The sequence below is a fragment of the Hyaloscypha bicolor genome (genome assembly GCF_002865645.1).
Source record: "Hyaloscypha bicolor E unplaced genomic scaffold K444scaffold_53, whole genome shotgun sequence".
Classification (NCBI taxonomy): domain Eukaryota; kingdom Fungi; phylum Ascomycota; class Leotiomycetes; order Helotiales; family Hyaloscyphaceae; genus Hyaloscypha; species Hyaloscypha bicolor.
The window spans coordinates 2,780,323-2,805,970 of record NW_020194555.1 but is presented as its reverse complement, the minus strand read 5'-3'; the positions used below and the strand labels follow the sequence as shown (position 1 = coordinate 2,805,970).

The 25,648-nt window shown below is 31.8% G+C and overlaps 4 protein-coding genes across 4 annotated transcripts; 1 reads left to right on the top strand and 3 right to left on the bottom strand.

Moving 5' to 3' along the window:
* Positions 1–14,120: 14,120 nt before the first annotated feature.
* Positions 14,121–15,419, bottom strand: K444DRAFT_610800 (glutathione S-transferase). The gene is made up of 2 exons (XM_024879823.1): positions 15,136–15,419; positions 14,121–14,989 (listed from the first exon to the last, which is right to left on the bottom strand). Exons 1-2 carry the CDS (start codon positions 15,325–15,327, stop codon positions 14,444–14,446), a joined length of 738 nt encoding a protein of 245 aa, XP_024739690.1. The 5' UTR covers positions 15,328–15,419; the 3' UTR covers positions 14,121–14,443.
* A 511-nt stretch (positions 15,420–15,930) lies between these two features.
* Positions 15,931–16,803, top strand: K444DRAFT_610799 (uncharacterized protein). Its single transcript, XM_024879822.1, has 2 exons — positions 15,931–16,608; positions 16,721–16,803. The coding sequence occupies exon 1, from the start codon at positions 16,050–16,052 to the stop codon at positions 16,422–16,424; it is 375 nt and encodes a 124-aa protein (XP_024739689.1). The 5' UTR covers positions 15,931–16,049; the 3' UTR covers positions 16,425–16,608; positions 16,721–16,803.
* On the bottom strand, positions 16,750–18,806 carry K444DRAFT_641972 (FAD/NAD(P)-binding domain-containing protein; the record flags this gene model as incomplete). Its single annotated transcript, XM_024884685.1, has 3 exons — positions 16,750–16,818; positions 16,890–16,939; positions 17,018–18,806. 3 exons carry the CDS (start codon positions 18,804–18,806, stop codon positions 16,750–16,752), a joined length of 1,908 nt encoding a protein of 635 aa, XP_024739688.1.
* A 3,993-nt stretch (positions 18,807–22,799) lies between these two features.
* On the bottom strand, positions 22,800–23,588 carry K444DRAFT_524262 (uncharacterized protein; the record flags this gene model as incomplete). The annotated part of the gene is made up of 1 exon (XM_024874346.1): positions 22,800–23,588. A coding segment is annotated over one exon (789 nt), but the record flags the coding sequence as incomplete, so codon positions are not given.
* Positions 23,589–25,648: the final 2,060 nt, after the last annotated feature.

Genomic DNA, 25,648 nt, shown 5'->3' with positions numbered 1-25,648 from the left:
TTTGACTTCTGGGCAAAGTCTATGATCCAAGCTCACAGGCACAAACCCCTTCTCAATCAAGAGACGTGTCTGAGTTGGTCGGATATCTTTTCGGGAGAAGATGATGTGGCTTCCACCATGAATCATGAGAGCTTTGAGACGATCAGTATTTTGCAGAAAGTGCCGACCCGTGTGCATGCTTACCGACTGGCAATTTTGTCTTTGGTGGATCGATGGGGTAGTAAACATCCGCTTGTATGTCGGTGTCGCCTAAAGTCTTGTAGACAACAGTCTCCATGGACATTTTTGTGGCGGGCTTCTTTGCAGCAACGGACGCTGTTTTAAAAGCGCCAATAACGCGGACAGTCTTTGATTCTGGGGACTTTCAGTCCGTCCACAAAACCTCTTTGAAGCCGACCCCCTTCATTTCCCTTTCCCAGTGCTTCTCGTTCACCAGGGCTTGAGTTCGATTGTCCTCGAACAACCGAACTGTCTCAGGATGTTCGAATCGACAGTCGGACTGTCCCTGATAAGAATTGATAAGTAAGGCAGTAAAGCATGTTTTAGAACACTTTAATAGCTTCCCTGCAGTTCTCATTATTTATATAATATCTTAACCAGTGTGTCAAAGGATTATTCAAGTTATTCAAGTTATTCATGAATATTCATGAATAACTTGAATAAAATATGAGTAACGAGCAGCTTAAAAAACTTGAGTAAAATAGAATAATTATTCATGAATAACATGAATAACATGAATAACCATGAATAGTCACGTGTAAGTCACGGGATTATTATAAATTGACATATATTTTAATTTTAAAAAAAGAACTAAGGTGCTTATTAAGCAGGCTTATATAAGGGCACTTAAATACTGATTTTCTTTAATAATGAACTTGAAGTATTACTAAGGTTCAATTTACTTACTAAGTGCTACTACCACCTGATTAGGTAGTGAGGTGGCACTAGGTGCGGCCCCCCCCCGGGAGCCTTACCTGACTAGGCTAGCCCCATCACGTGTAATAATCACGTGTGTTATTCAAGTTATTCATGAATATTCATGAATAACTTGAGTAATATATGAATAAAATATAAGTAACGGGGTTTATGCTTGAATAGAATATGAGTAACGGCCATTATTCTATTTTACTCTATTCATTTGACACACTGATCTTAACTCAAGCTATAGTAACTTTAGTAGTATTCGAGGCCGAATTTGTATTGGCCCAATATGCCATTTATAAAAGTTATTAAGAATAGAAATATACTACTATTTAGAAGTTTAGTAATATAATATTACTATATATTCATAACTTAATATATATTAAATTTTAGTATAAAATTAGCCATTTATATATTACTATTATATTTAGCTTATTATATATATTAATATTACAGGTTTAGTAATGAATATAATAAGTAATAAAAGAAAGAAATAGTTAGCTATTATATATAATTATTAGTATTTAATTATATAGTAATAACTACTAAAAATTACTTATTATTATATTATAAAAGTCTAAAATCTCCTTAATTTAATTTCTATATCTCTTTAATTTTAATTATTATTATTAATAATAATAATAATAATATATCTCTAATTAGTTAAATAGATTACTATTATAATTAAGGCTATTTCTAGTTTAAATTAATAGTAACTCGGAAATAATATAGTTATTTCTAGCCTTAATATAGTATTTTAATATCTATAAAACTAGGCCTTTATTTAGGAACTTGCTTTTATAATTAAATACTATAAATTAATAAAAGTTTATTAGAGTTATATCTTTTATAAAAAGAAAACTCGAAATAATTATTAAATAAAAAAGGCTAGTTAATAATATATAAATATATTTATTTAGGAAACTAATTATTTTATTTATTTCTATATTAATAAAAAAAGAAATAAGGAAATTAATAGATTTTTTATTATAATAAATACTTTAAATATAATAATTCTTATATAATTAATTCTTTTTCTTTAGTACTTTATTATTTATATTAATTTAAATATCTAAAAGCTAAATATATTATTAAAATATATCGGGAAATAACTAGTTTTAGGATATTATTAGAAATTCTTTAAAAAGTAGGCTTTAAAATTTATAAGATATTTATTAGTAAGTAATAAGATAATAGAATAAATTAGTGAGTTATAAAACTATAATATTAAATTTAGTATAGAACTAATCTCTATTTCTCTTATAAGGTTCAGGGAAGCCTTTTCTAAATAAGAAGCCCTAATAATATATATATATAATTAGTAATTTATAATTCTAATATTTATAATATAAATAGTAATTAGTTATAATATTAAAGAGCTATTAATCTCTCTAATTAATACCTATAATATCTAAGGTTTATTATATATTCTTAAGTTATATATAACCCTATATATATTATAACTATATTCTTTTTCTAGGATCTTATTCCTAAGATCTATTAATTTATTCTAATATTAAAGATTCTATTATTCCCGAATAATATATTAAGTTTAATAATATCTTTTTTAAAAAAGTTTCTAATATTCTATTTCCTTATTAGTTATATAATTATAAGATATAATTAAAAAAGAAAATAGAGAGATATCTAGAATATAATTCCTTATATAAGATAATAATAGCTGAATTAGAAGCTATAAAGAAATATTTTCTAGAAAACCTTAATAAGGATTTTGTTACTTCTAGTTAATTACTATTTATAGTTCTTATTCTTTTTATAAAAAGTCTAACGAGAGCCTATAGTTCTATATTAATTACCGGAAGCTAATTAGATTACTTATAAAGACTATTATTTTCTTTTTCTTATTAATAAAACCTTAACTAGAATTAGTAAAGCCAAAATCTTTATAAAGCTTAATATTTATTAGGCTTTTTACTAAATCTATATAGATTCCGAATTAAAAGAATTAATAATATTTTATATATATTATAGGATATATAAATATAAGGTTTAATTCTTTAGATTAATTAATAGGCCAGTTACTTACTAGTATTATATAAATAATATTCTATTTAATTATTTAAATGACTTTTATATAGCTTATCTAGATAATATTCTTATTTATTTTAATAATAAATTAGAATATAAACTTTATATAAAAAAGATTCTTTAGTAATTCCAGGATATAGGCTTATAAATAGATATTAAAAAGTATAAATTCTATATTATATATATGAAATACTTTAGCTTTATTATCTTTATAAATAGTATTAAAATTAACTCTAAAAAGGTTATTATTATAAAGAATTAAGAAATTCTTTAGATTATAAAAAAAGTATAAGCCTTTCTAAAGTTCTATAATTTTTATAAAAGGTTTATCTATAATTATAATAAGATTACTAAGCCTTTATTAAATCTTATATATATAAATATTTTCTTTTTATTTAATAAGATTTATTAGAATACTTTTAAAGAACTTAAAGTTTATTTTATATTATTAGTTCTATTCTATTATTATAATCTAGAGTAATAATTAATAATTAAGACTAATATTTCGAATAGTATTATTACTAGTATTCTTTTCTAATAATATAATAATAAATAGTATTTTATAGTATTTTTCTTAAAAATAATAATACTTATAAAATATAATTATAAGATATATAATAAAGAAATATTTATTATTATATAGTTTTTAGATTAATAATATCTGGAACTTTAAAGAATTATTTATTAAATCCAGATCTATATAGACTACTATTTATTAAAGTACTTTATAATAATAAAAAAGCTTATAAATAAATAAGCTAGATAAACTAAAGCCTTAGCTAAATACTATTTTATTATTTAATATAGATCCGGTAAATAGAATATAAAGGCTAATATTCTAATATACCGAAATAATAAAATTATTTAATAAAATAAAATAAAAGAAGAATATTATACTAAAGCCTTTCTTTCTTAAAACTAAATCGACTTAAAAGTATTTTAGAATCTTAGTATTAAAATTAATTATTTTTTCTCTTTCTAAAATAATAATAATAATCTTAATAAAATAAATAATTTAGTTAAACGAATCCTATAAGATAATTATAAAGCTTCCTCTTTATAAGCCTTTTATAAATAGACTAAACGGGATAATATTAACTTTATTATAAAAAATAAATTACTATTTTATTATAAATAATTTATAATATTAGAGAAATAGTTATATATAGATTTAATTTATAAGGCTTATAACTAAGTCTCTATAATATATTCTAATAAAGATAAGATATATAAATTACTATAGCTATAGTATTACTAGAAGAATATATAATATAATATTATTTAATATATCTATAATTACTAATTATATAAATAGGCAAATATTTTAAGAAATAAAATTTCTAGTTTACTTTACTTTTTACTAGTTCCGGACTATTTATAATAATATATTATAATAGATTTTAAGTTAATATCTAGTTCGAAATCCGGCTATAATACTATATATATTATAATTAACTAATTAAGTAAATAAGCCATTTCTATATCTTATTATAAAACGACTATAATAAAGAATATAATAAAGATATATCTCTAAACTATTTATTATTACTATAGTTCTCTAGCCTCTATTATTTCTAATTATAGTTTATAATTTATATTAGTATTTTAGAAGAAGTTTAATAAAATCCTAGATATAAAACTAAAGCTATTAATAATATATTACTTATAAACTAATAAATAGACAGAAATTATAAACTAATATATTAATTAATAATTATATTTATATATTATATATTATTAAAATAACTAGAATAAATACTTATTAATAATTAATTATATTTAACTTACTTTTTTATATAAACTTCTTAATAATAGACTTTTATAAATCTCTTTTAATTAATTAATTCTAATAACTATATCTCAAAACAAGCTAAATAAAATAAAGGCTTAATAGAATACTAGATAAATAGAAAATACTATAAAAAAGATAAGAAAAATATAGAATAGATATAAAAGAAAATAGAAAAGTATATTAATACTAAATATTACCTTATTAAATTTAAAATAAAAGACAAGATATATATATTAATAAAGAAATAAAAGATATAATATTTTAGCTATAAGCTAGATTATTAAATAGCTAGGCTTTATTTAATTCTATATTAAGTTAGTAATTTTTATAAAATTAAATTACCCGAAAGTATTAAAATTTATAATATCTTTTCTTTTAACTATTTATATAAGGCTACTAATAATCTATTACCTAACTAGAAAAATAAACTACTTCTATTAATTCAAATAATAATAGATTAAGAATATGAAATATAAAATATTCTAGTATTAAAAATAAAGTAGGGAAAGCTCTTATATAGAGTTAGATTAAATATAATAAAGACCTTAACTAGTATCCGGCCTCTAATCTAAAATACTTTTCCTATAAGCTATAAGACTATTACTTGGCTAATTAATAATAGCCAGGCCTACTAAAGAAGCTAGTTAACTAGATACGAGCCTAGAAGAACGGAACGGAGAACTATAATAATTTGGATAATAATTCTATAATACCTATCTGCTTAAGAATAAGCTTTTTCTAAGGAGGGAAGTAATATTATAATTCCATGCTTTACCTAGCCTGGTATCTGAGTCTGGTATCTGGCATTTAGTATCTGAGTCTGGTATCTGGTATTTAGTATCTAAGGTTATATAATAGTTATATATAATGAAGCTAAGGGAAGCTATACTCTGGGAAATTTAGAATACTAAGCCCTATTAGGCCGAGCTATAAGCGAAGAACTATAAATACTTAAGGAATCTCGGTTCGAGATTTCCTTTTTTCCTTAGCTTAGTTTTTTTAATAAATAGTTCTCCTATAAATACCTTATCCATAAGCTTCCTTTATAGGTTTATAATAATTACCCTCGAGGCAAATAATAAGAAACTAGTTTATAATTCTAATATTAAAACTAAAACAATTTTAAAACTCTTTTAAATCTTCTCTTCTTTAGGATTAGACTAAGTACTTATTCTTAAGCCTATTCTTAAGTTTTCTATTTTACTTATTCTATTTCTCAAGCCTATCTTAAGTATTAATAATAACATTTATTATTTATATAAAAAGCCTAGTTATTAGAAGAAGAATTACTTTAAACTTCTTATAATTAAAGCTATAATTATTAAGATTAAAGTAATACTAGAAATAAATAAATAAGACAAATAAGCTAATATTTTTAAAGATATAATAAAGGAAAATAAAAAAGCCTAAAATAAGACTTTTATTTAAGCTTATATATATATAATCTATTAAGCTTAAACTTATTTAAGCTTATAAATAAACTATAGTTTTTAGTTTCTTTATTTCTTAATATAAATAAATATAGAATTAACTTATATTCTTTAATAAATACTAAAGTAAATAGTTTTCTTTTTATTAATTATTCTTTAGCTAAATAACTCTCTAAATTATTAGGCTCCTTTATTTAGAACCTCCTTTATATTATATTAATAAAAGGCTTTAATAATAAGACTTAAGTTTCTATAAACTAGTTTATTTAATTATATTTAATTATAAATAAATAATAATTCCGGAATTTCCTTTTTATTATCTTTAATTTTAAATAATAAAATATTATTACTAGAATTAAATAAATAAAATACTTTAAAGTAATCTTAAACCTTAAGTATAACTTATTTTAATAGCCTTTTAAAACTTCTTTAACTTCTATTCTTATTTATAAAATTAAGATTCTTTATTACTTTATATTATTCTTTTAATTTCCTAATTATTAAACTAATACTAATTAATATAATTATAAACTTAAACTAGAAATATAATAATATAAAAAGAGTTAATATAAAATAATACTTATTATTATATTATAAGCTTTAATAAAAAACTAAGAACCTCGATTTAAACTTAAAGAATCTTTTATTATATTAACCTTAAAATATAAAAGACTTATTAATATAAGTTTAACTTAATTTCCTTTTATTTAAAAGTCTATAATTAATATCTATTAGATTTTTATAAATACTTTATATTTTAATATAAAATAATTCGAAATAGAGTTCTTTTAAATAAGTATTTATAAGTTAAATTACTTAATTAAAGAAAGATAAAATAATAATAATAAGAAGAATAAGGAAATAAAACTATTACTAAATAAGATATTATTTATTAAATACTAGAAATTCTATAATATCTTTAATAAAGTTAAGTTAAATTAATTACTCTTTTATTATTTATATAACTATAAAATATAGCTTAAAAAGCCTTTACTAAATTACTTCTTATTCTTATATAAGTAATTAATTATAAAGCTCTAAGCTATAAAGTAATATCTAATTAATAACCTAAATAAAAGCTTTATTATTAATAATTCTAATTCTTTTATATTACTAATTCTATTTATTATAAAAATAAATAAAAGCTTATATTTTTATATTAATTATTAAAAGCTTAATTTCTTAACTTATAATAACTTATACTCGATTCTTAGAATTAATAAGTTACTAAGTTATATAATAAACGCTAAAGTATTTATAAAGCTTAATATTTATTAGATTTGTAATTATATTTAAATAAACTTTAATTCTAAAGAATATATAACTTTTTAAACTAGATATAAAATATATAAATATAAAGTCTTACCTTTTAGCCTTTATAATAGCCTTATAACTTTCTAATAATATATAAATAATATTCTAATTAATTATCTAAATAACTTCTATATTATATATTTAAATAATATTCTAATTTATTTTAAAGATTTCTTAAAATATATAAAACAAATATATAAGATTCTAATTCGCCTTTATTAAATTAGTCTTTAAATTAATATTAAGAAAAGCGAGTTTAATATTATTTATATAAAATATCTAAGTTATATTCTTATTACTAAAGGCTTAAAAATCGATTTTAAAAAAATAAAACTACTTTAAAACTAGATTAAACCTACTATAATTATAGGTATAAAATTATATTTAAGATTTCATAGCTTTTATTATTAGTTTATATATAACTTTAGCCTTATTATAAAGCCTTTTATAATAATTACTCGATTTTCTAAATAATTTATCTAAATAAATAAATATATAAAAGTATTTATTAAATATAGCTATATTATATTATTTTAATTCTAAATTACTAACTAAACTAGAAACTAATTTATTAAATAAAGTAATTACTAAAATATTCTCTTAATTTTATAAAAATAAAACTTAATATCTTATTACTTTCTATTTATATATACTTATTAGCTATAAGATTAATTAGGAAATCTATAATAAAGAACTATATAAAATTATAAAAGTCTTCTAAAAGTAAAGACTCGAATTTATATTAGTTTAAGATTAAATTAAAATATATTTAAACTATTATTTTCTAGAATACTTTATAATTATTAAGTTATTTATTATAAAATAAATATACTAAATAGAATTTATTTTTAACTTTAACTTTATAATTACATATATAATTAATAAAAATAATTAAAAGACTAATATATTTAATTAATAAGAATAAAATATTATTATTTATAAAATTATTAAGAAAAATAATTCTTTTAAAATTCTTTTTTTTATAAAATAATTAAATTCTTAAATTAATATTAAATTAATAAACTAGTTTCTAGAAACTATTATAAATACTATTCTTATATTTATTAAACTTTTTTCCTTGAATTCGGACCTAATTTAAGACTTAAAAAGTAATAATTATAAGACTTTTAAAAAGATTTATAAGAACCTCTTATCTAGATATATAATTAATAATAATAGCTTATTATTTTATAAAAATAAGCTTTATATAAATTAAAATACTTTATTATATATTTGCTTAATTCGAGAAGCTTATAACTAGATCTTAAATATTTATTCTAATATTTTTAAAACTTATTATTTACTTAAACTTAAGTATTATTAAAAGAATATTAATATAAATTATAAGATTTATATTAATAACTATAATATTTATAAAAGAGCCGATTTAAATTAGATAAAGTAATAAAGTTAACTCTATTTTTTACTTATATTAGCTTATTTTATATAATATTTATATATAGATTTTAAGGAATTCTTAAAAAATAAATATAATTATAATATTATTCATATAATTATTAATTACTTTAAAAAGAATTCTATAATAATTCTTTATTATAAGATAATTAATACTTATAGTTTAATTATTTTCTTTATTATATAAATCTATTACTTTAATTATATTCTAGAAATAATTATTTTAAATTAAGAAGCTTAGTTTATATCTAGCTTCTAAACTAAGTTCTATTATATTATTAATATTAAGCTTAAATTATTAATTACTTATTATAAGGAAATAAATAAATAAATAAATAAATAAATAAATAAATAAATAAAAATTATAAATTAATATATTAATTAAAGGCTTTAGTCTTTTATTTTATATTATTAAAATAATTAAAGCAAGCTTTTCTTTATAATAAATTATACCTAAATAATTCTTTTTTATTCTATAATTAAAATAGCTTTATATTAACTTAAGTTTAGTTTTATATCCCGGAATAACTAGAACTATAATATTTCTAAGGCTTTAATTCTTATTAAAAAGTTAAATTATATTAATACTCTTATATTAGTAATTTATATATATAAAGCCTAAGAAATTATTAAAAAGAATATAAAGAAAGCCTAGGAAATAATAACCAAATATATAAACTAATATTATAAAGAAATTAACTAATAAGTTAAGAATTTTATATATTTATTAACTAAAAACTTAAAATCTAATTATTTTAACTAGAAACTAGTTAATTAATAAAAAGAACTCTTTGAAATTCTTAAGAAAATTAGAAATTCTTATAGGCTAAAGCTTTTAAAAGAATTTAAGATCTATCTTATATTTACTTTTAATATCTTAACTAAGGATCCTAATACTTCTTTACTTAATTAGGAAAAGCTTAAGCTAAATATAAAAGTTATTTCTAGTTAAGAAGAAGAGATTATAGAATTAAGGAATCTTTTTAAGGTTAATAAATATTTAAATAATATTCGAACTAGTTTTAAATATATATTAAAAGATATTATTCTTTTTCTTAATATAATAAATATATTTCTTAAATATAAATCTAATAAATAAATAATTATATTTAAAATACTTAATAATTTAATAAAGATAATAATATATAAGATTTAATAAATAGCTACTAAAGTATTAGCTAGAGTTAAAATAGGTATCTTTATTAATAGTATTAATAAATAATATATTTAATAAATTAATATTATTAATATATTATATTAAAAGTAAAACTTATATTATAAGAACGTTATAGAGTTATTTTAGAAAAAAGAAAAGATTAGAAATAATATAAAAAGTTATTATTATATATTCCGGCTTTTTATTATTATTAAATAATAATTATTACTATTATTATTATTTAGAATATATAATAAAAAGTAAATATTATAAATAATAAATAAGCTAACTATAAAGTATTATAACTCTTATTTATTTTTCTATAGCTCTAATATAACTATAAATTAATACTATTTATATTATAATTTAAGAATAAACTAATGTCTTAAGAAGAGGGAATATTACGAGACATTACTTTATTTAACTTATATAGCTTAGTATTAGAGTATTAAGGCTAGACCTAATTCGGATATATAATCTTATAATTAAGGAATTACAGGCTTATATAATATTTCCCTCTTTTCTTCTTTCTTTCCTTTCTTTATCTTTAGATTCTCCTTAATATTAGACTTATATAATTATTCTAATTAGCCCTTAAAAGTGCTCCTTATATCTCTTCTTTACCCGTAAGCTCGTATATTATTATATCTAGGCTAGAGAAATTAAATAATTAATTAAAGAGCTCTATAGCTAATAAATTAAGTAGTAGAGAAGACTATAAGAATAATTATTAAATGAATTAAGATTAAAGTACGTGCGGTATAGCCTATATAAGAGTAAAGTAAGCAGCTAACCCCCTATAGCTCGCTAGGCCTAATTAGCTATAGCGCTCGAGCCCCTATTACATTAATAACCCTCCCCTAAACAAGATAGTTCTAGTAGAGGCTTACAGGCCGTTTCAGGGGCCCCTTAGAGCGGAATAGCCTGGAAATTGCTTTAGGGGGTTAAGTGAGACCTTACAGGGCCCTTTAGTGGAGTTCATAAAAATATTGTAAATTAAGACAGTATAATCCCGTCACTTTATGCCGCGATCTGCGTATACAGTCGGTCCGATCCAAAAGCAACAAATTGGTCGCTCTTTTACGCCCATAATAACTTTTTAACCACAACCCTAATTAATTTATACTAAGTTATGCGATTATAGAATAGAACCAGGCGAAAAATACCTATTAATCGGATTTTTAATATAATTTGTGGTTTATTAATAATTAAGGCCTAAAGTACACGGACCCTTTTTATTTTATTGATTTTTCGTTATACAAAACGCGAATATTTCTACTTGCTAAGGTCACGTGAGCCCGTACTTCAAGGGGATATTACAGCATCTCACTAGCCTTATTATTAATATAATATTAATATTTAAGCCCTATAAGCTTAGAAGAACCTTCCTAAATATTAAATAAAGCTTTCTCTAGTACTATATATTATATATATATAGTAGGGCCCTAGTTATATAGGATTCAAGCTAATTTTGGCTAAACTGATTCCATAAACTCTAGCTACCTTCGCTCTCCTACTTTTGTATATTATCCTATTCCTCTATTACTGTTTTAGATATTGTTCTATAGCGTCTTTGCTTCTTTATATACCAAGCAGCTTATTTAATACTCAATCCCTTCCGATATGCATCTATCTAGCGGAACGTACGATTATAGAACCTCTGTATAGTCTCAATTGAACAAGCTTCAAGTGCCTCTACTACCTTAGCTTTGGCATCTGGGAAGCTAGTCTTCTTTACTTGATAATATCGAGTTTTGCTATACCCCTAATATATCTCAATTGGGTTGATTTCGCAGTGGAACTTCAGTAAAAACACAGCCTTATACCCTCGCTCCGTAATAAGCTCTTTAACTTGAGACTTCTCTTTAAAGAAGTCTTGGTGATTCGATAGAATACGAGCTAAATAGCACGTTTGTTCGATAGCGGGAGGGTATTTAAGGGGTATAGTATACCTAGTACCCTTTGGGCACTTAAATCTTAAGCCAGGGATATTATAACCTCGCTTAATAAGAATCTGTTCCATACCCTTAGGCTCTCTTTCTCTATTCGGATTAAGTTACCAAAGGACTTGAATAGTGCCTTATAGCCCCGGAATCATATACTCTGGTAGGAAATATATATCCCTCCTATAGGGCTTAATATTACCCTTTTTAACCCCCCCTAGTGCCTTATTTATACTAAAGGCATTCAGTACACCTTCGCCATGCGAAGCGTATACAGAAGACTAATTAAATATTAGAATAGCTATACAGTTTGGGTGCTTCTGTTCAAATATATCGAGCGTCCTAGTAATCTGAACTAGTAGCTATTTTATATCCCACCAGGGGTCTCCATTTGAGCCTGGATATATAATTTGACGGGCATCCAAATTAGGGTCGTCTGGGATAAAGATGCCTTTATTATTTAGTACTCTAATACGCCCCTCAGGGCCCACAAACTCAGAATCGTAAATTAGCCTCCCTTTACTCTTTCCGGGCATTTTTTGCTAATTATCTGCTAGCCAGAGGCTCTTTTTATAATCGAAACCATGGAAATAGCTCTCGTTATAAAAGTATATTACGTATACCTGACCCCTAATTAGGAGTATAGGTTAAATCGTATGCCACGTACTAGCTTTATCCTCCTCGTATTAAACTATATATAATAAAAGCTCGTTTATTAGTAGTAAAAATACCTCTTAATAATACTGAATTATATTAGGTCATTCGTATCTATTTATATAAAGCCCTTTCTTAGTCTTATGGTAATAAAAGCCGAGCCTAGGGAGCCATAAGTAAGCTATACTGCGAGTAATAGGCTTGTTAATTATTAATAATAATCGAGGTAAAATCTCCTGATTAACGGTATTTAGGAAATCATTTAGTAATATTATTCCAAGCTCTTAATTAATTAACCAAGTTCGATAGGCTAAGAATACGTCCTCATTATCCAGATAAGACGCTCTATTTCTTTTACTACCCCTAGCCTCTTGCGGAATACCATGCCACTATTAATAGTAATTAAATAACCCCCTAATTCGCCGAGCAAGCGTCTTTCTATTATTAAAACGATAATTACTAGCGGCTACTAAGAGAGATGTATTAATTCTTCCTAGCCGATATTGCCTTAGCTTTATAAGCTATTAGGTATATTACCGGAGTAAGTATAAGTTAGTAATTATACAGGAGGTATAGGGGTCTTTTATTCGTACTAGCTTTATATCCATATTATTAAGGACTTCCTGATAAGTCATTCGTATATCTAGAGCTTCGTTATATCCACAAGTATCTCTAATAAGGGTATCCAGAAGTAGTTCGTTCGCTCTATTATCTTTATCTTCAAGCCTTTACTCTTCCCTTAATTACATATCTCTAGGGATATCAATTAGCCCCCTAATAATATCGAATTATAGCCTCTTTTATTTAAAAGATAGTATAATTATAGGGGTCTTAAGCCTACTAGATTGCGCTATAGCTTGAGTATCTTTTGCCCTCTGGTTATATACATGCATTTATTAAGTTCTCAATGGCTTTACTAATTCCTTTATTAATTTGGAGTAATATGAGCCTCTGGAAGCTAGAAATATTCTTAGTATACTTATATTATAATATAAAAATAAGTAAATAAGTAAGAAACTTACTAGTTTATTCCATAAGTCTCTGATCTCGCTATATAACTATAGGCTTCTCTAAAATAATCGTCTTATATCCACTAATAAGAAGCTTCCGCTGAACCCAAAAGAGGGTCGAATCTTCAAGCTCTTTATTACTTGGTTTAATATCTGAATCATTAGAATTATCCTCTATATTAGAGGGTTTCTCATGCCGTTCGTTAATAGTCGCTTGGATTATAGCTTCTTTAGCTATAGTGAGAACTGTAATTGAATTAAGAGTTGAATCAGCTCGCTTGCGTTTCTGGGGGTTTATAGAGGTAGCTATTGGAAGTATTCAAGAGGGGCACTTAATTATATTTGTGGTTATTGAGATATTAATATAATCGTGGAAGAGCGGTTAATGGAGGGGGGTAGTCACGTGACAACAAAGTAAAAAAATGACCATACAAAACGCGAATATATTTGCTCGCTTAATTACATATATTATAACTCCCTTAATAATAAAGATATTATAATTTCGAGAGTATAGAATTAATCCCTAGAGTATATAGTATCGTTTTAATTAATACGATTTATATCAACTAGTATTGTGGTAATTTTTATTTTTATTTGTTGCTTTTGGATCGGACCGACTGTATGCCTGAGTCTGGGGCTGCTATAACAAGTGTCCTGTCTACCGCGACTGTAGAATATTGTGCTTCACTGAGCTTTTTCCCGATCATCCTTGCTCCTGCCAGTATCATTGATCTCCGAGGTACCACTGGCTACCGTTGCTACTTCTTTCCACCCGCAGCGGCCGCAGCCTCCTTGTCAGCGGCCAGCACCTTCTGGATCGCCGGCCGACTCACGCAGCGGTCGTACCAGGCATTGACAGCCTTGTGACTGGTGATTAACTCGCCGGACCCAACTGCGAAAAGCCTCTGCATCAGCGGGATGTAGTAGATGTCTACAAGGGTGAAGCTTTCGCCGGCCATGTAGCTCCTCTTCTGCAGTAGATTCTCGGCGGCGTCAAAATACGTCTCTAGCGCCTGCAGCGAGTCGGCAACGACCTTTTCGTCGGGCGGAAGGCCCTTGAATTTCTTGACGAACTTCTCAAAGGCGATCTTAGCCACGGGCTCGGCGAAGTAGAGCGTCTCGACGGACTGCGCTTCATCGAAGGACGCCGTGGCTTCGGCGTCGGAGCTCGGCGGGAGAAGCGGAATGGAGTACTTGGTCGCGAGGTACTTGCAGATGGCACGGCTCTCGTAGAGCGTGAAGCCGTCGGGAAAGGTGACGGTGGGCACTTTGCCCCAGGGGTGGCGCTTCTTATGCTCTTCGGACTAGAGGTTACTGCGTAAGAGTCGAGCTTTGCAGGTCAAGGAATTGGTGATCTGATGACTCAGCTGGAATCTTTGGAGCTCCACACCATGTGACTTTCTTCAAACTTGGGGAGTAGCATTGTTTGCACAAAGGAACGGCGGCTTACCTTTTGCTCTCCCTTATGGAGATTAAGGAGGACGAGTTCGTAGTCGGTGAAGTTTCCTTCTGCAAGAGTCAAGCGGACACGCGCGGTGTTCGTCGAGGTAGGAGAGCCGTGGAGAACGAAGGCTGGCATCTTCGCGGTGTGTAGCAGTTGTCTCGACGCGAATCTGAGGTGGTTTGTAGATCTCAAATTCATGTGGGTGATCTTATTTAAAGAGAGGAATCTCTACCCACTTGTGGGTTGAGAGGTCTATAAGAGCTGTCAACGTCACCTCAGTTCAATTGTCGTGTTTGGTTGAGTGTCTGGAGCTTGCTAATATCCGTGGAAGTGTGCCTTGCATACGCTGTGATTCGTCCGATCGGTATCGTAGCCGGACCGAGCCTATCGTTGGACCCCTCGTCGTGGCTGCTCGGACTCCGACGAGCGCCCTGTCGACCGCCCCGTTCGGTTCCCTGGGACTGGTATTACGGCACTTCTTGCTGATTGGTAATTAGACTCGGACTTCCACTTCGCAACATCGTCCCCTTGTTAAGCGTGAACATTCCACTGCTGGTTTCAAGATGCGAGAAGCGTTGATGCCCGCATGGGGACGTTAGTCCTTGCCTTTCTTTCACTGGTCCGTACACGAGCCAACAACCTGGGTCAAGCTCCACGGACTGCGCTTGTCAAGCGAGGAAGACAGTCGAATGCGATGAGCTGAAGCCGTTGCAGTATGTAGACCGAACGAGCCAATCAATCAGAGACCAGCTCCGGCGCCCGACAATCATCACAGACGTATGTAAGTGAGGCAGGCACGTTGTGGGCCAAGAAGGAAGCAAGTTCAGTCTTTATGCCTTTCTAAATTTCTTCCTCTCCTTCCTCCAACAGACTCTTCATATCTTCGCAAATTCGAGTACGGGATCTTTTGTTCGAAAACCATGCATTTCCTCCTCCTCGGCGCCATCGGGCGGACTGGCAAGCACGTCGTCTCCAAACTGCTCTCTCAGGGCCACACAGTGGTCGCCCTCGTACGCGATTCTAAAAGGATCAAACCCCAATCCAACCTCACTATCGTCAGCGGCTCGCCGCTGGAGCAATCCGACATTCACGCCGCTCTCACCGCGGTGCCTTCGCTCTCAGTGTCTGCGGCCATCTTCACACTCAACACGCTTCGCAAGTCTGACAGCCCCTTCGCCGCTCAAGTAGGGCCTCCCCGCTTCCTGGCCGACTCGTGCACCAACCTCTGCGCTGTCCTAGAGCAAGCCGGCGTCCGGCGCGTTGTCGTGATGTCTACGGCAGGCGTCGGCGATTAGTGGGGCAACCTACCGTGGGTGAGCAAGAAGTTCATGACGTGGACGAATATCAAGCACGCGCTGGAGGATCACAGTCTCGTGGACGAGGAGATGCACAAGAGGGATCTGCTGAACGAGTCGCTCGCACGGGCATGATGTTATTGGCTTCATTCTCGTGCTACATCTGGGCCTTTCTATCCCGAGTCTTCTCTGCCAGAACCAGAGTTAGTACAATAGGATATTAAGCATATGATTTGACCCAAGATGGTTCACGTAAAAGTCCTAGATCGCGGCTGATTTGGATAAGTTGACGTTACCAATAGATGTTCTGGATCCCTCTATTGAGTCATGGCAGGCCGTGTTCAGGGGCCTGACCGTTGATATCGGCCATTATCTGGATGGCAACAAATCGACTCTGTCAAAGCCAGTCGTTTGTTAGCAGAGAGGCTCGATCTTGTGGCTTTCACATAGAGCGGAAAGACTCACAAACGAACGCGCTGCGGAGAATATATAGCCCGAAAAGTAAAGCTGAGGATCTGTCTCGCGATTGTCAGCTCTCACCTTTTGCTCTAGTATAGAACAGGGTATTTAAAGAGAATCAATAGTGCTCTTACGTCCTGATCGTGTCACCTGTCCAATCATCTCTCCTTCGACGTCTACGGCTGGCATGCCCATGTTCTCGATTTGTAATGCAGATTCCGCGTCCAGAAATCCGCTCTTCGCCCATTGTTTCGGGAGGTCCGTTTTGGCATAGCCTGTTGCCAAGACCACTCCATCGGCTTCGAGGATTCGTTCAGCTTCGGTCTCGGCGTCCTTGACGATCAGTCCGTTTTCAGTGAATCCGACTACCGTGCCGTGCGCGATCTTGATCCGATCGCGTAAGACTAAATCGAACGCGCCAGCCGCATCAAAGTATATAGACCTTACGCGATCCTCGTAAACACGTTGGATGAAGTTGGGCTTTCGGTCGATCAGATAGCCTTTTGCCTCGAGCTTACTGTACAGCTTTTCACTTGACTTTACCAGTTCGGCAATCGCTCCACCCATCCAATCTCGCAAAATACCGAGTGGCAATTGCGAGAAGAGGAAGTCGGCTGTATCGACAGGGATATTGCCTTGGTACAGGGCTGTGATAAAGGGGTGAAAGGTGTCAAAATCGAATACTGCGGTCGGACTGCGCTGAAGCATTGTGACGGACTGGACGGCAGCGTTGTCGCCAAGAAATTTAGCGATGTCGTGTGCCGAATTTCCCGATCCTACTATTACTGTTCTCTTTCCTTCATAAAGGTCTGTCGTAGAGAACTGTGTAGTATGCTGTACTGGACCAGAGAACTTCCCGCGGTCTTTCAGTCCTTCTGGTATGACGGGGCAGTCCTCGTTAAAATAAAACCCGTGTGAAATAATGATATTACGAGTTTGCACCGTACTCGTTTGCCCGCTTTGAACTTCTTCTAAGCTGACAGTCCACAGTCGCCGCTCTTGGTCGAAGACGTTGCTTGTAACTTTCACACCCGCGAAAAGAGGCAGTTTAAGGTCTTGAACCGCCCTAGACATATATTGGGCCAGCTCGGCACCGTTGAGGTGCGTAGAGGCAATATCCGCCGGTACGGGATACTTGGGAAGCTGGATCATGAAGTTGGGGTGGTGGAGCCTGACGGATCTGTACCGCTGGAGCCAGGCTTCGCCAGGGGATCCCAAATCAAAACAGGCAACGTTGGCTCCAATCGAGTCCAGCATAATGAGGTTGCTGAGACCGCTGCACCCACCCCCAATGACAACGGCGTCTAAAGCCTCCTGGAAATGCGGGAGTCCCTGCGGTGTAGCTTTGCCTCTCTGCTCTGGAGAAATCAAATCGTTTGAGGTCACCGCTCGCGGCAACGGTTGGAAGGGATACTCCTTTAAAGAGACGACGGAGGTTGTTAGAACCCATATCTTCCAGCTCGAAGCACTTGGTATTGCCTTAGCAATACCGACACATGCACAGTCCGGCCTGGAAACAGAAAACGCGAACGGAATGTCCAGCGTCGCCATCTGGGGTGTCATCCTTACAAATGCCGGCGGCGTCTCAACCATTTCTATCCCTGGGCCGGCAATACTGAATCCGCGCGGCTTACGTTGCGGTGCTAGAGACTGCCAGGCCGAGGAGATGCCTTGCCGACCTTGAATCGTCCGCTTATCAAAGGTAAGGGTGAGATGATCTTTCCACCAACATTGCTCTGCGAACAAGCCTTCGAACGATTTCCAATCAGATTCTTCTACAGCCTGGCTAAACTTGTAGAGGAAAGCTTTAGCTTCCCGGGGACCGTCTAAAGAGGTTTCGTTGTCCTGAACAGGAACCTGTGGGAAGTCAGAGGGCATGTCTCGTACACGGCCTGGAATGCGTCGGTGCGTGAGAGTTGCCATGGTGATTGGTGTTCTTTAGAGCAAACGAGGATGTAAGAGAAGTGCTGTGACGGCTCAAGACGAATAGTACTGGGTAAGCAATTCCATTCGCCTAGTCAACTGTCTATACAAAGAGAACAAGCTAAGGAGAGAAGAAGAGCTGAGAGCAGAGCTCTATATATACACAGCAAGGGTCACGTGTCCCAGTTGCCTAAGGTCCTCAGCCCCTGGGCGTACCAGGCCGTGACAAGTGCGTTGAAGCTTGTACGGTTGGTCCATGGCTGTCATCTATATCTTCTCGACTCTTTATGCAGACTATCAGCATTAATCAGGCTTGGCAATATTACCTAATTTCGGGTATTGATCCGGATTAATACCAGAATCGTAAGGTATCAATACTATTAATACCGGTATTAATCCTAAGCGAGCTAATCCTAGTATATTTGAGATTCTTGGTGTTTTTAATACTTTGAGAGGACTATTTGTATTAAAGGTACTATCTAAAAGATTGCAAACCCTCATACGGCCTCTATAAAGTACAAGTAAGGCCATAAATACCCCTTATTGAGTAATTGCACATAATGCAGCTGCCCTACTAGTTCCACGAGGGGTCTTTCTTACAGCACCACATTAAGTAAGGCGTCCTCCCTTTCCACGACTACCACTACTAGCTCCTCCACGTCCTCCTCCACATCCTCCACGTCCTCCACGTCCTCCACGTCCTCCAGTGCCAATATCTCTATCGCTACTCTCACTCTCAGTATCCCCTCCCCACATACAAGTAGCAGTATGGTCCGGCCACTTGCAATTACCACAGCAGTTATTCCATTAACCCATAATCCGGCGGCACTCAGGGAAAATGGTATTATTAAGGCCCGTACAAATACAAAAACGGCAAGGAGTGGCTATTATATTAGCTCCTCTATACTAAATGAGAATCATATTAATATATGACTGGCACTGAGTCATAACTTGACTAATTGCAATACAATTGGGGTTAATAAGGACGTTTTGGCCAGGAAGAGCAAGAGCTTGGTTCTAGAGGCTATTATAACACTTAAATCTAGTTAGCTTAAGCCCTCTCGTACGAGAAGAATTCCTTATAAATCCAGCTAGCTACTGGCCTGCAACTATTATTATCTACTGGCCTTGAGGAAGAGCTTGGCCTGTACTAAGAGCAAAGGCATTACCTATAAGGTTAATAAAAGGAATAAGTCTAGTAGATTAATAGTTATACGAGTAGCTAAGCTTAAGAGACTTACTACTGGTTTGGATTGGCAGGTATAGGAGGGCCAGAAGCAGGTAAGGCAGGGGGATTACTACCAGGAGCAGGATTATTTAATATTATATAAGGTATTAATATTATACGAGAGATCAGGTTATTGGTATTAATATTAATAAAGGAAGGAGGCAGAAGGTAAAGGTAAAGGGTTCTTCTTTAAATAGTTAAAATTAGCCTGGGGAAAAAAATTTAGGAAAATTTAGAAATTTAGGAAATTTCTAAAAGAATCTAAGATTATATAAGAGCCTTAAAATATATAATTCTTATTAGTTCCCCCTTTAAACTAGCCAGTCTCAAAGAAGATATCTAGAATTCCGCTTCTTTTCTAGTACTTTAAATACTCTCTTATCTTAATAGTCTCTGCTTCTATTTATATTCTATCCTAGGCTATTGTATAATGACTTCCTAAAAAGACTTTCTCTGGCTCATTGCTTATTAGTAGGATTAAGAGGATATTAATAGCCATAAGTAAGAGCCTAGGCCAGTATTATCTCTATATATCTTGATACTATTATATAAGGGCTTTCCTTTTTCCAGGATTATATGAGTCTTATAAGTTATAGTCCTTATACTCGTCCTTACTTACTGGCCTAGTAACTATATAAAGAGACAAAGTAATCTTATTAAAGGGATCTATCTCTGGTATATTTTAAGAGAAATTATTATACGAGAAAGATATATGGGAAAATAAGGGTATAGCTGCCTTTTCTCTATACTTCTCCCAGAGTGCCTTTACGCTTACTAAAATCGGCTTTGCCTACTTCTTTGGCTAGTAAATCTCAATATATCTCTTATAATTACCAGGATTTAAGATTAAAGTAATAGCGTAAATAAGAGAAAGATTAGTCTTAGTATAGTACTTATTAAGAATAGTATATGTTATATTAAGCCGGCTAAGGAAGTCCTGGCTTTCTTGATCTCTTTTCTTTTTATATTTGGCCTATTATATTATATATTAGTAAAGTAAAGAAAGAGAGAAAAGAAGAGAAAAGAAGAAGTATAACTTATAATCTCGGTTTAAATATATTTAATTAATATATCTATTATAAAGAGTATATAATTAATAGATATAGAGTCTCTTTTAGTAAAGAAAGTAGCTTATATAAAGAGGTAAAGAAAGTCTCGAATTATATAAAGCCTTCCCCATTTCTTAAAGCTTAAGATATTATCCTTAAGCTCCTTTTTATAAGCCTGGCAATAGGCCTCAATATGGGGCCTCAAGAGTAAGAGAATATCAAGTATCTTATACTAGCTATTTTACCTTATATAATTATCTATAGGAACCAGTCTTTCTATAAGCTTAATAAATTATACTATTCTACTAGCAGATTTACGGATATAAACCACGATATTATACCTCTTGCTAAGCGGTCCCAAGAGCCTAAACTTAGCTCTTATTGCCTCCTTATCCGTATACTCTTCTCGCTTCTTTTAATTATTATATAACTCAAGTACTTCTAATTCTACTATACCTATAAATAAGAAGGCTTATACTATCAAATTAATAATATGGCTAATATAGCGAATTCGTATTTATACTATATTTTATTCTAAGCTAAACTCTTGCTTCTAGTAAAGTTAAATAGCCCGGTAAAAAGTATTATTAGAAGAGGCATTATTAGCTATAATAGCCCCAAGCTTTCGTATAATACTATAGTCCTAAAGAACTAGAAGAAGAACTATAAACTGGTTTTCTCCGGAATGGCTATCTACTTACTTGAGAGTAAGAAGGGCCTTTTATCTCTTTAAGTTATACGAAGTAAAGTAGGTACAGATTACTAAGAGAAGGTATTAATTTAGAGAGGTCCAGATATCGAGAGAAATATATATCCGTAAAAGTACTAATTAGATAGCCTTTTATATAATATCCTTATATCTTACCCAAGCCTCCTTGACCTTATTAGAAACTCCAGAGTAAGAGGTAGTAATCTTGCCCTTATATGCCTGGTTTAGTACTTGGTAAAAGGTATGAAACTCTGGCTATTTAACCATAGTATATAAGAGATTTCGTATAATAATTAGAGAAATCAGAGCTTCTATAAGGACTATTATATTAAGAGAAGCCTTAAGGATCTCTAAATCGAACTTCTTAGCCTTACTAGTAGCCTCAGCTTAGTAATATAGCTATCTAAGTTGCTTCTTTACCACTTCTTGAGTCTTATTTAGAGCCTTCTCTATTATAATCTCAGGGTAGTACTTCTTGATATATTTTACTATATTTCCTGAGCTTGTACTACTATACGGCGGCGGAATTTTATCTTGTATATAGTAAAGGCAATAAAGAAAGGACTAAATCTCATCTTGGTGGGATTACTGGTAGTAGGCCCAAGTAGGGGATCGCTTCTTGCTATGGGCTGGATCAGATATAACTGACTCTATTATAAGTGATTATATAAGGGACTCGTCTGGTTTAAGTAAAGAAGATATTTTAAGGATATACTTTGGAGAAAATCGTCATACGAGGAGGGAAAAGGTAAGGAAGGAGGGGAGTGAGGCATGGCGGGGTAGAAAGGCGGTGAGAGCTCGCTTAGTATTAATACCAATCGATCCAGTATTAATTCCTGTAATACTGACTAATACCGGGTGGTATTGATACGGTATTGATACCTCAGGTATCATTGCCAAGCCTGGCATTAATGTATATAGGATCGGCACGGGAAGGGAGACAAGCTAGGGATGCCTATCCGTCTTTCGGTCGTGCCCTTAGCGCTGAGATGTAACGACGCACGAGCTCACGGGCAAACCTTCTCCTGCGTCATGAGCCAGTGCGAGATTGGTACAACCTCATGGAGTTTCAAGTGATCTCCACTCGAGCTGAGACGCAGAATCTCGTTGCGTTCCGCGGCGAGGTTGGTTTCTTTGCCAGGCTGATAGGTGTGGAAATTGTGCAAGAGACTCTGGCTAAAGGCCGTGTGAAAACCGGTGCGGTCGAGGTCTTCGGCTTTATATTGTTCGCCTAGAGGAATCGTATAGCCTTCAGACACGGCTAGGACATTTCGCGACCAGATGGAGGCGAATGTGCCCAGAGACTGAGCATCCATAATCCCGTGATGTCCATTGTACGTGACCACAAGTCCACCCTTAATGAATGTAGCCAGAACTGTGACAACTGGACATTTTTCAGAATGTCCTCTCGGTTCTGGCACGAAGGTGGTGACAGGAAAACAAGAGAATGAGAATCTTCGCTTCTCCATTTCGTCAAACAAATATTCAAGGCATTCTTGCTCGTGAAACCAGACACCCGTTGCTTCCTCATCGAAGTGCAATTTCATCGTCCCACGCTCTTCATCGTCGGGGACTATTACCGAAGCAATGAAAGGCATTTCATTGATAGTGCGCGCCAACCCAGCCTTCAGGTTCTCCACGATGGTCGAGCGCTGATCGTCTCGCTCGATTTTGAATGCACACATAATTGGAATGATGATCCTAATCATGTACTGATCGAGAGGAGACAAATCATCAGGGTCCCCCACTGAAGGGTCAGTGGGACGAACCAATACCTTCGTAGTTTTCATAATAGATGCAAATGCAACCGAGACGTGAATGTGATGTGAATGAATGAGTGAGAAGAAAAGAAAAACAGCACAGGGAATGGGATATTTATAACATTCGGAAGCTGACAGCGAAGAATCCGTTCAGAGAGCTAGCGAAGTCCAGTTTGATCTGTTCCATCCCATCTATCAATACGAGCGGTTTAGGAATCTGGCGCTACGATTAATCAATCGGCTCTCCGATTAATCAATAGGAAATGGAATACGATTCGCAAGCCACAGTGGGTCCCGATTAATCAATCGGAGGGCCGATTACCTAATCGGGTAATATTGAGGTCTCGGGAATAGCAAAACAGTATATAGAATACTCCATCCAAATCAAGCTTTATTATATATGCCTCCCACTACGTCTAGGTACTCCCATAGCCACCCTAGCCCTTTTTAGTACCCTCCCCTCCACTTGATCACCTGATTCTCCTCCTTCTCTAGTTCCATTCTCACGTACTTGCTCCTCAGCTACTCTCTTCTTTACTCTCTCAGATACTCTTCCAGCCTTCTAAACTAACGCAATTAAACCACGATTCTTCTTCTTTGCTACCGCTTTAGGAAGGGTGATTTTATCCCTCTTGTGGGTTATACTAGTAGTAGGTAAATCAGGATAAGTCGATTGGGAGGTGATTTTATTAAGGGTACTATGCGGCCAGAGAGTAGTAAGCTTGCCATACTTAGTAGCTAAGCAGTAGCTGTGACGGCGGGATCAATGCAATGGTCGAAGGCTCAAAGTTCAAAGAATCTCATGTATTGGAAAATACTAAGCTATGGAACAAAGTAGGGAGGATGCCTCGACCTTTAGTATTATTCCGTCCAAGCAATTCCGGCTTAGCTTCGTTTTGTGCCTGTTTCCGATATCCTGTCCTTGGCAGATCATGCCCTTACACCAGCCATTATATTACCCCCCTCCTAAAGAGAAGTCTAAATGCCCTTATTTAGGGGATTATTCAGCCGTAGTATAGAAAAGAAAAAAGAGGAAATAATGGCCATTAATCCCATTCCATCTAATTCCCATAGCTTACTTATAATCGAAGTATAGTCTTGACTTCGCCAGAATAACCCAGTTCTTAGTTTGTTCCGGCTAGTCCTTAGTATCCGTTACTCGTATTATGCCTATACCTATATTAATAATATAGTCTGGGAGTGCCATATAGGCCATGGCTAATATTAGGACTATTATTATCGGGCGGTCTTTAAATAGGAGTGGCAGATTAAGTCTATTTATTAATATAGGCTTTAATATAGTAGCTTGCTTGCCTTTCTTCTTAGTTAAAATAGTAATATTTGGCTTAATATACTATTTCTAAGCTACTTAATTAACTTCTGGGCCTTCTCGAGCTTAATATATATATTCTCAAGTTATTTCTTTATAATAGAGACTTATATATTAAGGACAGTTACTTAAGCTACTTTATTATTAAATTCCCGGGCCTTAAGCTATATAATTTTAGTCTTATAAGAGCTTCTAAGGGGTTTTCTAATTTTCTAAATAGTATTATATACTAATTTATTAATATCTATAAGGTATTACTTCTTTAATTTAGCCTTTAAAATTATTTATTAGTTCTTGGTTTTAGACTAGTATTTTATATAATAACTATTACTTAATATTATATATCTTCTAGTTATAATAAATATCTTAATACTAGTTTAGCTAACTTTATTATAGTTAGAGTCTCCTTTATTATTAGAAATCTTTCCGTTCTTAGTTTTTTTATTATTAGAATTCTTATTATTATCTAATACCTTATATTTCTTAAATAAGCTAGCCTTATTCTTTTTAATTTTCTTAGTATTTGGCTCTATAAAATTAATAAGAAAGCCCTTATTAGTACTATTTATTCCGCCTATTAGATTATTAGACTTATTATTACTAGTAACTAAAACCTTTATTTTATTATTCTTAAAATATTTTACTAAGATATTCTTTATAATAATTTCAGGTATATTCTTAAAAGTAATATAAGCCATATTTTATATATTAACTTATTTTTAGATAAGAAAGTTATTATTTTCGTTTATAAAAGTAGTTTAGCTAG